The 13,800-nt window shown below is 35.9% G+C and overlaps 1 protein-coding gene across 1 annotated transcript; it reads right to left on the reverse strand.

Moving 5' to 3' along the window:
• Positions 1-1,572: 1,572 nt before the first annotated feature.
• Positions 1,573-12,370, reverse strand: guca1g (guanylate cyclase activator 1g). The gene is made up of 4 exons (XM_062029503.1): positions 12,091-12,370; positions 11,872-12,021; positions 8,189-8,285; positions 1,573-3,248 (listed from the first exon to the last, which is right to left on the reverse strand). The coding sequence occupies exons 1-4, from the start codon at positions 12,286-12,288 to the stop codon at positions 3,133-3,135; spliced, it is 561 nt and encodes a 186-aa protein (XP_061885487.1). The 5' UTR covers positions 12,289-12,370; the 3' UTR covers positions 1,573-3,132.
• Positions 12,371-13,800: the final 1,430 nt, after the last annotated feature.

Consider the following 13,800-nt stretch of genomic DNA (forward strand, 5'->3'; position numbering starts at 1 on the left):
TATAATGTAATATGTGTTTGTGCCAGCAGAGGGCAGTCGGTACCACCCGCATGAGTGGCTGGAGTCATTGCAGAAGAAGTGTTCAGTAAGTAGTTATTAAAACCAGTGGACAGAGCACACAGTTTGCTCTCAAATGATACTTTTTTGAAGGAAAGTAAAGTTGTAAACAATATAGAAATAATATACAATAATAATTTTAATACATTTTATTTGTAAGGCGCCTTTCAAGGCCATCCATCCAACTTCTAACGCTTGTCCCTTTTGGGGTTGCGGGGGTTCGCTGGAGCCTATCTCAGCTGCATTCGGGCGGAAGGCGGGGTACACCCTGGACAAGTCGCCAACTCATCACAGGGCCAACACAAATAGACAGACAACATTCACACACTAGGGCCAATTTAGTGTTGCCAATCAACCTATCCCCAGGTGCATGTCTTTGGAGGTGGGAGGAAGCCGGAGTACCTGGAAGGAAAGTTTAACTTTAACTTTAACTTTTAACTTTAACCCACACAGTCACGGGGAGAACATGCAAACTCCACACAGAAAGATCCCGAGCCCGGGATTGAACTCAGGAGTACTCAGGACCTTCGTATTGTGAGGCAGATGTACTAACCCCTCTTCCACCGTGCTGCCCTTTCAAGGCTCTAAAAAACCCCCCACAACCAATAAAACCATTTGATAAGAAAAAACAACAACAAAGATAGCTAAATTGAAAGTGAATAAGCAGTCTGTGTTTGAAGTCTTGACTTTGAAGAGGGTCCATATTGCCAAGGTCAGTATATGGGGTGCTGAATAATGAACACTTTTGGGGGGGTAGATTTCTCACACTTAACTCACTTTTCTCACATTTAATAATAATAATACATACTTTTCTCATATTTAGCTCATTTTCATCACATTTAAGTTTAGATTGAATGTTGACTCTAAACGTTTTGACGAGGGGGCTGCATTGGGCTTAAAAATATTTGTACTGTATATATATATATATATATATATATATATATATATATATATATATATATATATATATATATATATATATATATATATATATATATACAGGTCAAAAGTTTGAACACACCTTCACGTTCAATGCGTTTTCTTTATTTTCATGACTATTTATATTGTAGATTGTCAATGAAGGCATCCAAACTATGGATGAACACGTTAAAAAAGGTGAAGTAACTGAAAACATGTTTTATATTCTAGTTTCTTCAAAATAGCCACCCTTTGCTCTGATTACTGCTTTGCACGCTGTTTGTAAGGAGGAAAAACAGATTTGACGACAGGTTGTAGAGGGCGTTAAAGGCAGTGCCTTTAAGGCACGCCCCAATATTGTTGTCCGGGCGATAATCAGGAGAAATTCAGGAGAATGGTTGCCCCGGTAGATTTTCGGGAGGGGCACTGAAATTTGGGAGTCTCCCAGGAAAATCGGGAGGGTTGGCAAGTATTGGTGTACCCCGCCTTCTGCCCGAATGCAGCTGAGATAGGCTCTAGCGACCCCGAGATGGACAAGCGGTAGAAAATGGATGGATGGAAAAGAAAATGGCTTGAAAATAGGTCTGTGAAACAAAATCAATGCACATTTTTTACCCAAGAACCACCATTACATGTAATGTAGACCACAAGGAAGTGTTTTAAATGTAGAAAAAAAAACTTTATTTGATCGATAACATTTTGGGGAATTTTGCCTTTCGCTGAAAATCATTATGAGAGACAAACAGATGCATTCTAACTCATAAGTAAACATAAATACAATGGAGTCAATTGGAGGTCCTCCATTCTGCCCATAAAGCCCTCTAAATAAACATTAAAAAAAACTGGCAACAATACACCATTTACATTTTGTGACCTGAATGTTAACCAACTTTTAGTGATATTGTTATTACAAGCACTAACGCAGACAAACTATTTATAGCGCCACTGTGATCACAGAGTGCTAACTAGCTCGTGTGGCTATTTTGACAACATCTTCTGATGAGCTGCTTCCTCGCCTCGAAGTTCATGAAAAATTATTCTTGATTTTAAATAATGCTTCTTACCTTGATAGTAGAAAGATCAGGACAAATCAAACAAGTTGGTCAACTTAGGTATCCAATTTAGACCCGAAAATGGTGAGAAAGACACGAAAAGATGCTTGGTTCCACATCCCTTTTTTCCACAAGGATTATGATTAATTCTTCTTCTAAAGGGTAATATATCAACATCCCAACAGTCGGCATCCTAGTGAGAGCAGAAATTGTACAGTAAGTAAGGGTTTATTATGTTTGTTGGATTTCATGATGTCTGCAGTGAGTAATAATCAGTGATGTCTTGGGGGAAAAAAAGCAAACGTTATGGAGTGTTTGTGAAATAATGTGCCGCTGTATGCTTAAAATGAGCAAACTATGTAAATATTAAATGTTATTATAAATGTGCCTTTTATTACATTACAATTATACTCACAGAGTGTATATAAAACCTTGATGGAAGTGATTGGATGTTTTTTAGGGCGCTTTATAGGCAGAATAGAACAACTCCCACAGACTCCATTGTAAGCGGACTTTTGCTCGCATTTATTTACTAGTTAGAATGCATAAAAAAATGAAAAACATATATTTTATTGTTTTAATGAAGGATGTGAATGATAGGTCAAATTCCAAAAAAAGTGGGGTTCCCCTTTAAGATACGGGGAACCTAAACCGCCAAGAAAAACACTAAAAAAATTGCGCAAACAAAATTACAATTTGTGGCAGCCATAAAGTGATGTGTACAAATATTTTGTCATACTAAAATGATTACATCAAACATATTACAGACTCATGAAAAAAAAATGGCAACAAGAGGAGGTAAAAGGTATGTAGTAACTGCTGACATAAGCATGTTTTCAATAATAATGATTATTGACACTCCCTTGCCTTGCATTCGAAAACAAACCTCCTCCCAAATATTGACTTTCTTGAGTCGCTGGCAGGTCCGATGAGAGGAACGAAGCAACAATTCTGACCATCGATCAGCAGCGTAACACAGCCTGTAAAAGGTCCACTGCCTCCACCGCCAAACCACCAAATCATCTTGGAGACATCAAATGCCCACACAGAACATGTTTCTGTGTTTAAGCAAAGCTTTGTTAAATTACTGATATCATTGATTGAATCATTTGCCCCAATTCTGGGTGACCCAGCCGGAGACGTTGATGTCCAACTTGAGAATGTTCATGACCCATTCATCCTGCTGGGCTCCCTCCATGAACTCTGCCAAGGTAATCTGACCTGTGACATAAACACATGAAGACTTTATGTTCTCCAAAAGATTGTTGTGCACAACTTTTATTTACTTACACATTTCGATTAATATTTTGTTCAACGGGGGTGTAAAGTACATGATTTCGAATTGTGATTTTTTTTTATTCGATGCCTTTAATACAGGAAGTGTACCCATAGATTCATACATTTACTGTTGTACTTCCATAAAAAGAAACGTTGCAAACCAGGGTGTGTTCAAGTTGTTTTATTGGTCTGCTGCTTATTATTAAAATTACAATTGTTATTTTAATGTATTAATAGTTTTTACACCAATTTTCGACACCTATATTACATAGTTTTTGTAGCTTATAATACAGTATATTTATCAACATTGGATTGGGTTTTAGCATCTTCAATACACAGAGGGCCTGATCTACTAAGATCCAAATAACATGCGCTAAACAGCTTGTGCAAACTATAAAATTGTGCATCCTAATAGTGGGCGTGTTGAGTGTGACCACTAAGACTGCATGTGCAATTGAAAAGTGGCGCAGACCACCTTTTTCAAATTAGGTTTTTCCGTGTACTATGCAGCTTTCACCATGGAGACACTCATTTGCGGCACATTCACTTGTTTTGCTATGTTTTAAAACACGCAAAGGACATGTACTAATTATTATTGACATTTTAAAGGCCTACTGAAACCCACTACTACCGACCACGCAGTCTGATAGTTTATATATCAATGATGAAATCTTAACATTGCAACACATGCCAATACGGCCGGGTTAACTTATAAAGTGCAATTTTAAATTTCCCGCTAAACTTCCGGTTGAAAACGTCTTTGTATGATGACGTATGCGAGTGACGTCACTAGTTAAACGGAAGTATTGGTACACCTTTGAATCCAATACAAAAAAGCTCTGTTTTCATCTCAAAATTCCACAGTATTCTGGACATCTGTGTTGGTGAATCTTTTGCAATTTGTTTAATGAACAATGAAGACTGCAAAGAAGAAAGTTGTAGGTGGGATCGGTGTATTAGCGGCTGGCTGCAGCAACACAACCAGGAGGACTTTGACTTGGATAGCAGACGCGCTATCCGACGCTAGCCGCCGACCGCACGGATGATCGGGTGAAGTCCTTCGTCCTTCCGTCGATCGCTGGAACGCAGGTGAGCACGGGTGTTGATGAGCAGATGAGGGCTGGCTGGCGTAGGTGGATAGCTAATGTTTTTAACATAGCTCTGTGAGGTCCCGTTGCTAAGTTAGCCTCAATGGCGTTGTTAGCAACAGCATTGTTAACCTTCGCCAGGCTGGAAAGCATTAACCGTGTAGTTACAGGTCCAGGGTTTAATAGTATTGTTGATTTTCTATCTATCCTTCCAGTCAGGGGCTTATTTTGTCTGTTTTTATATGCAGTTAAGCATGATGCTATCACGTTAGCTCCGTAGCTAAAGTGTTTCGCCAATGTATTGTCATGGAGATAAAAGTCACTGTGAATGTCCATTTCGCGTTCTCGACTCTCATTTTCAAGAGGATATAGTATCTGAGGTGGTTTAAAATACAAATCCGTGATCCACAATAGAAAAAGGAGAAAGTGTGGAATCCAATGAACCCTTGTACCTAAGTTACGGTCAGAGCGAAAAAGATACGTCCTGCACTGCACTATAGTCCGTCACTCTCACTTTCCTCATCCACAAATCTTTCATCCTCGCTCAAATTAATGGGGTAATCGTCGCTTTCTCGGTCCGAATCTCTCTCGCTGCTGGTGTAAACAATAGGGAAATGTGAGCAGCACTCCAGCTTGTGACGTCACGCTACTTCCGGTAGGGGCAAGGCTTTTTTTTTATCAGCGACCAAAAGTTGCAAACTTTATCGTCGTTGTTCTCTACTAAATCCTTTCAGCAAAAATATGGCAATATCGCGAAATGATCAAGTATGACACATAGAATGGATCTGCTATCCCCGTTTAAATAAAAAAAATTCATTTCAGTAGGCCTTTAAACGCAGTCCTGCAATGCATCTACAATAGAACCGAGTTTTTTAGTATGCTGAAGGTGTGCTCATTGAAAATGTTGCACCAACTACGAGCGTTCCCTGAAATGTTCTACATGCAAGAAAATGTATATTGCAATATATTTTTTCCATATAGGAGATATGTTAATAATATATTGTAAATGAAAAAACGAACATCATTAAAAAACACCAGCAGAAACCAACACGCATCAATTGAATTGGTTTTAATCAGCCCCTTAAGTCATCCAGCATCTATAAAAATTGAAATTGCTGACTAGACAATATGTCTAAAAATGTATACTTAAAGAAAGAAATGTATATTTAAAGAAGTACGGCTCACCGGTGTGTTCAGTGCGGCTCTCGAGACATCACAAATTTAACAAGAAGATCGGCTTGCGGCGTGATTTTGCCTAAATCTAGTCCCCTGAGGATTGAAATGGAGTAATGCTGCCACCATTTTGCAAATGAAGACAGAATCGATCATCACTTGGAAGGGACGCCATCACAGCATCAATTTATATGACCCAATCCAAACAACTTTTCCCACTCATGGTATAAATTAATAATAACCAAAGTCAACACACTGTCGCAAATAACACACATCCCACTTATTTGTGGACATTATAAAACACATACATATAATTTAGAATTACACATGTATACATCCTTTACAGTGCATGATGGCTGATATGCAAAACACTGATTGAATACAAAACTTTAAGGAAGTCGTCAGGGAAGTACATATATATTGTATATATCTTGTGTGTCATGATCCGTTGCCCGGGTCATGTTTTGTTTTGTTTATTTCCTTAGTTGTTTAGTTCTGTTTCAGCACTGTTGTTTTCTTAGTTGCCATGGGTGCTGATTTTTGTCAGCTGCCTCTGATTAGTGGTCGGGACGCTCACCTGCTCCTGGTCACTAATCAGAGAGCTATTTATTCCTGCTTCGCGCCACACTCTGCCTGGCAGTCTTGTTCGCAACATGCGACATTTACGTTGGTATTACTTGCTTCTTGCGCCTTTGGTTTGCTAGTCTATTGCTAAGTTTTGCTGTAGCTTCTCGTGCTATCCACACGTTTTCCTTTTTTCGTGTTTTTGTCCTGTTGATTTGAATAAATCATCTTTCTTACTTACATGCTGCTTCTGGACATCCATCTGCATCATGGGGAAATGACCACCGCATAAATATGCGACCCCGACGTGACTATGTGTGTGTGTATATTATATATATTTATATACATACATATATATATATATATATATATATATATATATATATATATATATATATATATATATATATATATATATATATATATATATATATATATATATATATATATATATATATATATATATATATATACATATATATATATATATATATATACATATATATATATATATATATATATATATATATATATATATATATATATATATATATACACATATATATATACATACATATATATATATATATATATATATATATACACATATATACATACATACATATATATATATACATACATATAAATATATGTATATATTTACATATATACACATACACAAATATATATACCGTATATATATATACGCATAGATATATATTTACATATTATATCTATATATATTTGTACATTTATATTTACATATATACTGTATATATTTACATATATACAGTATATACATATACTTACATATATATCTGCATACATATATATATACATACATATATACAATATATACATATATTTACATAAATATATATTTGCATACATACATATGTACATATATGTACAGTATATATTTACACAATATACATATATATATATTTACATGTATAAATGTATCATAGGGACGGCGTGGCGAAGTTGGTAGAGTGGCCGTGCCAGCAATCGGAGTGTTGCTGGTTACTGGGGTTCAATCCCCACCTTCTACCATCCTAGTCACGTCCGTTGTGTCCTTGGGCAAGACACTTCACCCTTGCTCCTGATGGCTGCTGGTTAGCGCCTTGCATGGCAGCTCCCGCCATCAGTGTGTGAATGTGTGTGTGAATGGATGAATGTGGAAATACTGTCAAAGCGCTTTGAGTACCTTGAAGGTAGAAAAGCGCTATACAAGTATAACCCATTTATCATTTATTGATGTATATAATATATTAATGTAATATGTATATATGTCCACACATATACAGTATGTATAGGCTATATATGTGTGTATATATATTGTTAGTTTTCATGCAGCTGGCGTTCGGCCCCAGGGCAAATGTTTTTAGCTCAATGCGACCCCCGAGTCAAAATGTTTATACAGGTCGCGGGGGGTGCTGGAGCCTATCTCAGCTGCATTCGGGCGGAAGGCAGGGTACACCCTGGACAAGTCGCCACCTCATCACAGGGCCAACACAGATAGACAACATTCACACTCACATTAGAAATTGTAAAATTGAAACTTACCTGCAAAAAAGTGGCAGTTTTTTATGTTTTGTTCAAAAAAACACAAGCTAAGCAGTTTTATGTTTTGTATTTTATTATTTTACCATACCCAAAATAAAAATTATTATGGCATCCTGTTACAACCCTTATTATCCATTATATTGACAGGATTATATTGTAATGTTTTTACAGTACAGAAGTACTATATATATCATTCACATTTACACTTATGAACAATTTCGAGTGTGCAATTGGCTTAACTGTTTTTAAAAAAGTGGAAGTAAATGGAGAACCTGGAGCAAACCTACACAAGCACTGTGAAAACATGAACATGTGCAATATGGTGTTTATCATTTATAACTGGTGGGAGGACCGACTGGATTCATTATGTGACAAGTTTAATATACATGTGAGTGAGAGAGTCAGTACATTTACATGGACTGCAGAAAACCAAATTATTACGTGAACTGGTCTAAAACCACATAAAAACTTAATTTGATCACATGGACTTACCATCATTGTTCTGGTCAACCAGGTCAAAGATTCTGTCACAGATTTCAGACGGTGTCAAGCTGACATCAGAGTTTTGTAGCTTTATTTTGTAGAAAATCTGTGTGATGGACACACACACACAAACACATCAAACAACCAAACAGGATCTAGCTGTACTATATAAGTAAATATATATATATACATATATATATATATATATATATATATATATATATATATATATATATATATATATATATATATATATATATATATATATATATATATATATATATATATATATATATATATATATATATATATATATATATATATATATATATATATATATATATAAATATATATATATATGTATATATATAAATATATAAATATATATTAGGGCTGTCAAACTATACATTTTAATAACGGCACACATTTGTTTTATGGCCGATTAATGTGAACACTTCGTTTTGGAGACTTCCTTTGTGCCGTAGCGGGGCCCCGCTGCAGCCAAGTTCCCCGGGGAACTTGGCTGCAGTTCACTTGCTACTGATGAGCCACAAGCGAGCAGAAATGAAATGAACAAAGGAAAGTTTACCTTCTGGAAATATCAGGTTCAATATAGCAAGTTGTTCTCGCGACAAGAAAGGACTATTTTTCGCCGTGAGAAGAGACGACATCCCTGCAACAAATGCCTGCTGCATAACATTTAGATCAGGGGTGTCAAACTCATTTTATATGGGGGGCCACATGGAGAAAAATCTACTCCCAAGTGGGCCGGACTGGCAAAATCACGGCACAATAACTTAAAAATAAAGACAACTTCAGATTGTTTTCTTTGTTTGAAAATAGAACAAGCACATTCTGAAAATGTACAAATCATAATGTTTTTTGTTGTTGTTTTTTTTACAATTACATGTTGCGGCTAATGGTATTCTATCTTTATTTGTCGTTATTTATATTTTCTGAATAAATTATGTGATAATGTTCATCAATGTTCATCAACTCATTGGTGTTCATTTTCAATCTATCAAGATTTAAAAAAAATATCAAATTCAAATTACAGGATGTTATTTATGTAGTTTGATCATTTTCCTCGACTGATGTACTAACATGTGGTTTATTTTGTACATATGTAACATCATCTACAAAGATACAAATAATTGCTATTGCGACATCCAGTGGAGACATTTAGAACAGCTGTTTCTTTCATTCCAAAATTTCAGGTTAATTTTATATACCTAGCAAACTCATCCCGCGGGCCGGATAAAACCTGTTCGCGGGCCTGATCCGGCCCTCGGGCCGTACGTTTGACACCCCTGATTTAGATTGTTACTGTGACTGATTTAGGAAGTAAGCTGACATAAAAGCTCAACAGAAATGAAAACAAACAAAGTCTGATATTCTTTTCAGTTTTTATGGCCAATTTTCTGCTAACAACGTATCCAATTCCAACAAGTATTACCTCCGTGCACACACACGTCTGCCTCCGTGTTTCACTCCTAGACACACAACACTTTGTTCGTTCTCCACCGACACGTTGTGTTCACAGACCATGGGAAAAATGACCACCATAAGACACTAACATACACATTAACAACAGCCATATATGCACAGGGTTGTCTGGAGTGGAGGCAGTGTGTCCGCGCTGTGGACGCACTGTAATATATTTGAGATATACCCGCGGACATTGGTCTTCACAATTTAAAGATGACACTGGCGGCTTTTAATGAGAGAAAGGCTCCCAGCAGCGCAAAGCAAGTGTGACGTCAGCCTCTCTGCAACTCGCTTTTTGTCATGGATGTGGCGCGACAGAATCTAAACAGAGTCTCTGAACACAGTACAGTCGCTAATAACACCAAATATAAATGCTAGATTTTTTTGGTCAATTTTTAATACAAAATAAAGTAACTTAAAAGATTAGAGAAATTACTAAAAAAAATTCTCAACCAAGTAATTCAAACGATATTATGTAAGAAAATATATATCTTAATACTATACTTAATAATAACAGATTTGTTTTAAATGTATATTAAATTTTTGGGCATTTTTAAAGAATAAATGCATCATAGCAAATCATGCATTGACGTTATGTCGACCACGCCCCACCGCCACAGGTATTTTGGCAATTTGGGGTAAAACCTGACATTAACAAAAGACAATTTCTTACTTTACGATCATGCTTTGACAGAGATGTTTTGTAATGCTATTCTGTGATATTTGCACCTAAAGAAATTATAAAACAATTTACACAATATTTCAGCCAGAGAATATTCTATTCTATTCTATTCTAATGCTATTCTGTGATATTTGCACCTAAAGAAATTATAAAACAATTTATACAGTATTTCAGCCAGAGAATATTCTATTCTATTCTATTCTAATGCTATTCTGTGATATTTGCACCTAAAGAAATGCTAGCACATCAGTTTAGGAATATGAGGGCGCGGGAGAGGATGTTTCTGGCTGGCTGAAATATTGTGTAAAATGTTTTATAACATGTTCTTGTCGAGTCCTCAATTACAGAATGATTAGCAGGCTCAATATTAAATGTTATTAGTTAATAGAGAAGGTTAAAACATTGTCATGCAGCAATATGAAGCCACCTCCCTTTAAAATAATCTGTCCAGGGTACACTTATTAGTGATGAAAAATTATACCTATCTGCGATTAATATTGAGTTAACTATGAACAAAATGCGATTAATCGCGATTAAATATGTTAATTGTTTGACAGCCTTACCTCTAAAGGCTTAGGTGGCCCCATGCGTGGACAGCACCTTTTAGCTCTTATTTCCAAAATTGTGTAAACTACTGAATTGGGGTCTTATGGCCGCTTATGTGGACACTTATACTGCCATCTGGTGGTGTCAGAAGAGTACAATTCCAATGGAATTTTGAAAAAAAAGTGTAAAAATAAGAATTAGCATGTCACTAAACATGAAGTACAAGTTTGTTACTTATGGACTAAGTACATCATATCAAAATATGGTTCTTAGTTTTGATTGTAATTAGGGTCCATCAAGCCCAAATAGCAAAGAGAAATAAAAAAAAGCATGTAAACAAACAGCTTGGGCCTTAAGAGGTTTTAATATAATACATACATATATACATAGATACATATATGTATATATACATATATGTGTCTATGTATATATGTATATATAGGTATACATATACTTACAGTATATACATACATATGTATATGTATATATAGGTATACATATACATATATATACATATACTGTACATGTATATGTAAATGTATATATGTATGTATATATTTATATATGTATGTATATATATACACACATACAATACATATATATATATATATATATATATATATATATATATATATATATATATATATATATATATATATATATATATATATATATATATATATATATATATATATATATATATATATATATATATATATATATATATATATATATATATATATATATATATATATATATATATATATATCATGGTAGTGGGCTAATTGGAACTGAGCCTCCAAGGCTTAGTGTTAAGAAGGTCCAGATATAGCAAAGAACTTGTTTTTCATTTCATTGTGTAAGCTGCGTCTTAATGGTCGTTAACAGTAATCACTCTTAAGAGGATTAACATTATGAAAGCAAACCAGTTTACATTTTTACACAGTTCTTCCCCAGAGCTGAGTTCTACACATACCTTTATGATCCGTTTCACCTCTTGCCGGTCTAATTTTCCATTCCCATCCTTGTCGTACATTTTAAAAGACCACTTGAGCCGATCTTCAAGGTTCCCTCTCAAGATCAGGTGAAGCGCTGCAACGTACTCCAGGAAGTCCAGCGCGTTGTCCTGATGTCCAAGGGAGACAATGACTTCAAACATGATACAACACAATCCTTTGTAAGGTTTTTACTTTACCTGGTTTGTGTCAAAAGAGCGGAATATAGTTTCAATGAAGAGAGACTCCTCTGCAGAGGAGCTGGGGACGCCAAAGATTCTCTTGAACTCGTGCAAATGCAGAGCACCGCTTGGACATTCCTTCATAAAAACGATGCACAGCTCCTGAATCTGGGCCAAGTCCATCTCCTCACTGTGGCTTTGCTCCTGCCCCATCATCACAAATCGGTCTGGAAAATGCTGAAATGTATCCTGGTCGCAGAGACACCAACACTCAGTGAAGCAACATGTCTGCTGTCTGAGCGCCTGCAACTCTTAAGAGGACAATCCTATTAACTCACTGACAAGATGTCCTGGGAAGCAAACTTGACAAAGATGTAATGTCTTCCTGTGTTTGGACGTGACATGTTTTTTCAAATGATCAAATCCAGATGTATATATCATATCAAATCAAGTTGAAAATGTAAAACGTTTTTTCTATAAGTACTTTAACTATAACTAACTCCATCAGCTTGTGATTTAATACATTCGTTGTCAATGTTTTCAATGTTCTTTAACCCCTAAAAAGTGCAGTATTTTAACACATCTAACAAAAAATGCCTGATTTGCGTATTAAACTCAAGTTTTTAAAGAATGACACCAATCTAAGGTTATCCAGGGTAAATCACACCTAACTTTATCCGTGTCCACACACAACAATGCCCCCGTTTAAGACCCCCGCCCCCCTCTGTCCGCCGGCGCAACGCAACCTAGATGACTTTACTTCACTGTGAAGTTGTTGTTTAAAAGAGCTACAGTATGTTGTAAATCGTTTGCTGTGCATTTTACATTTGTTTGCTGTGTTTTGTGTGCAAGTTTTTAAATTAAAATGTATCTCCTTTGAACAATAGCCAGTGTTGTGGTGTTTCAATGAACTAGAATCCAGTGTGCTGTGGGGCCCTATTGTAATGAATCACACCTGAGCCATCATACATGAATCAAATCTTTAATCGACATGAGAAAGTAGACAACGCGATAAACTGTTTGGGACACGAGGGGATTGGTTCCATCTTTCAGCTGTGCGCTAATGGCGGAGTTAGCAAAGATGCGGGCATCATGCAGACTGCCTGGCCATTTCACAGTCACATCCATAAAGCAATATTTGTAGTCACATACTGCCTATCACGATCACATCCACGGGAGGAAGGGACCAAGTTTTCCGGTAAGTAAAATCACAGCTGACTGTTCGAAAGTTCTTTTGCTGTCTGAGAAGTGTTGTATCCAAAATAGGTTCAATCGGCCGTTGCCTTCTCTTAAGGTATTGATTTGTGATTTCCAAAAGCGCCCGTACATGAATCACAGCTGACCTGGACATTCGAAAATTCTCTTGCCCTCTGAGAAGTGTTGTATCCGAAATAGCTGCAATCGCTTTCTCTTAAGGCAGGGTTGTCCAAACTTTTTCCACTGAGGGCCGCACATTGAAAAATCAAAGCTAGCAGTGGCCATTTTGATATTTTTAATTTTAAAAACCAATACAATATATGTATAAAAAATATACATTTAGGCTTCCACTCAGGCTTGATCTCGGGGACCCCAAAAGGTTTTGGTCCAAAAAATATAAAAAATGTGTCATTATTCAGTATTATTATTTGTGTTATTATTCAAGTTTTTAAATCTCTAGATCAACATTAGGTCTATCTTTTTAATATAACATTTTTTAAAGATTTAAATTGTATGCTCTTTTTGTCAAAG

The sequence above is a fragment of the Entelurus aequoreus genome, linkage group LG02, assembly GCF_033978785.1.
Source record: "Entelurus aequoreus isolate RoL-2023_Sb linkage group LG02, RoL_Eaeq_v1.1, whole genome shotgun sequence".
Taxonomy (NCBI): domain Eukaryota; kingdom Metazoa; phylum Chordata; class Actinopteri; order Syngnathiformes; family Syngnathidae; genus Entelurus; species Entelurus aequoreus.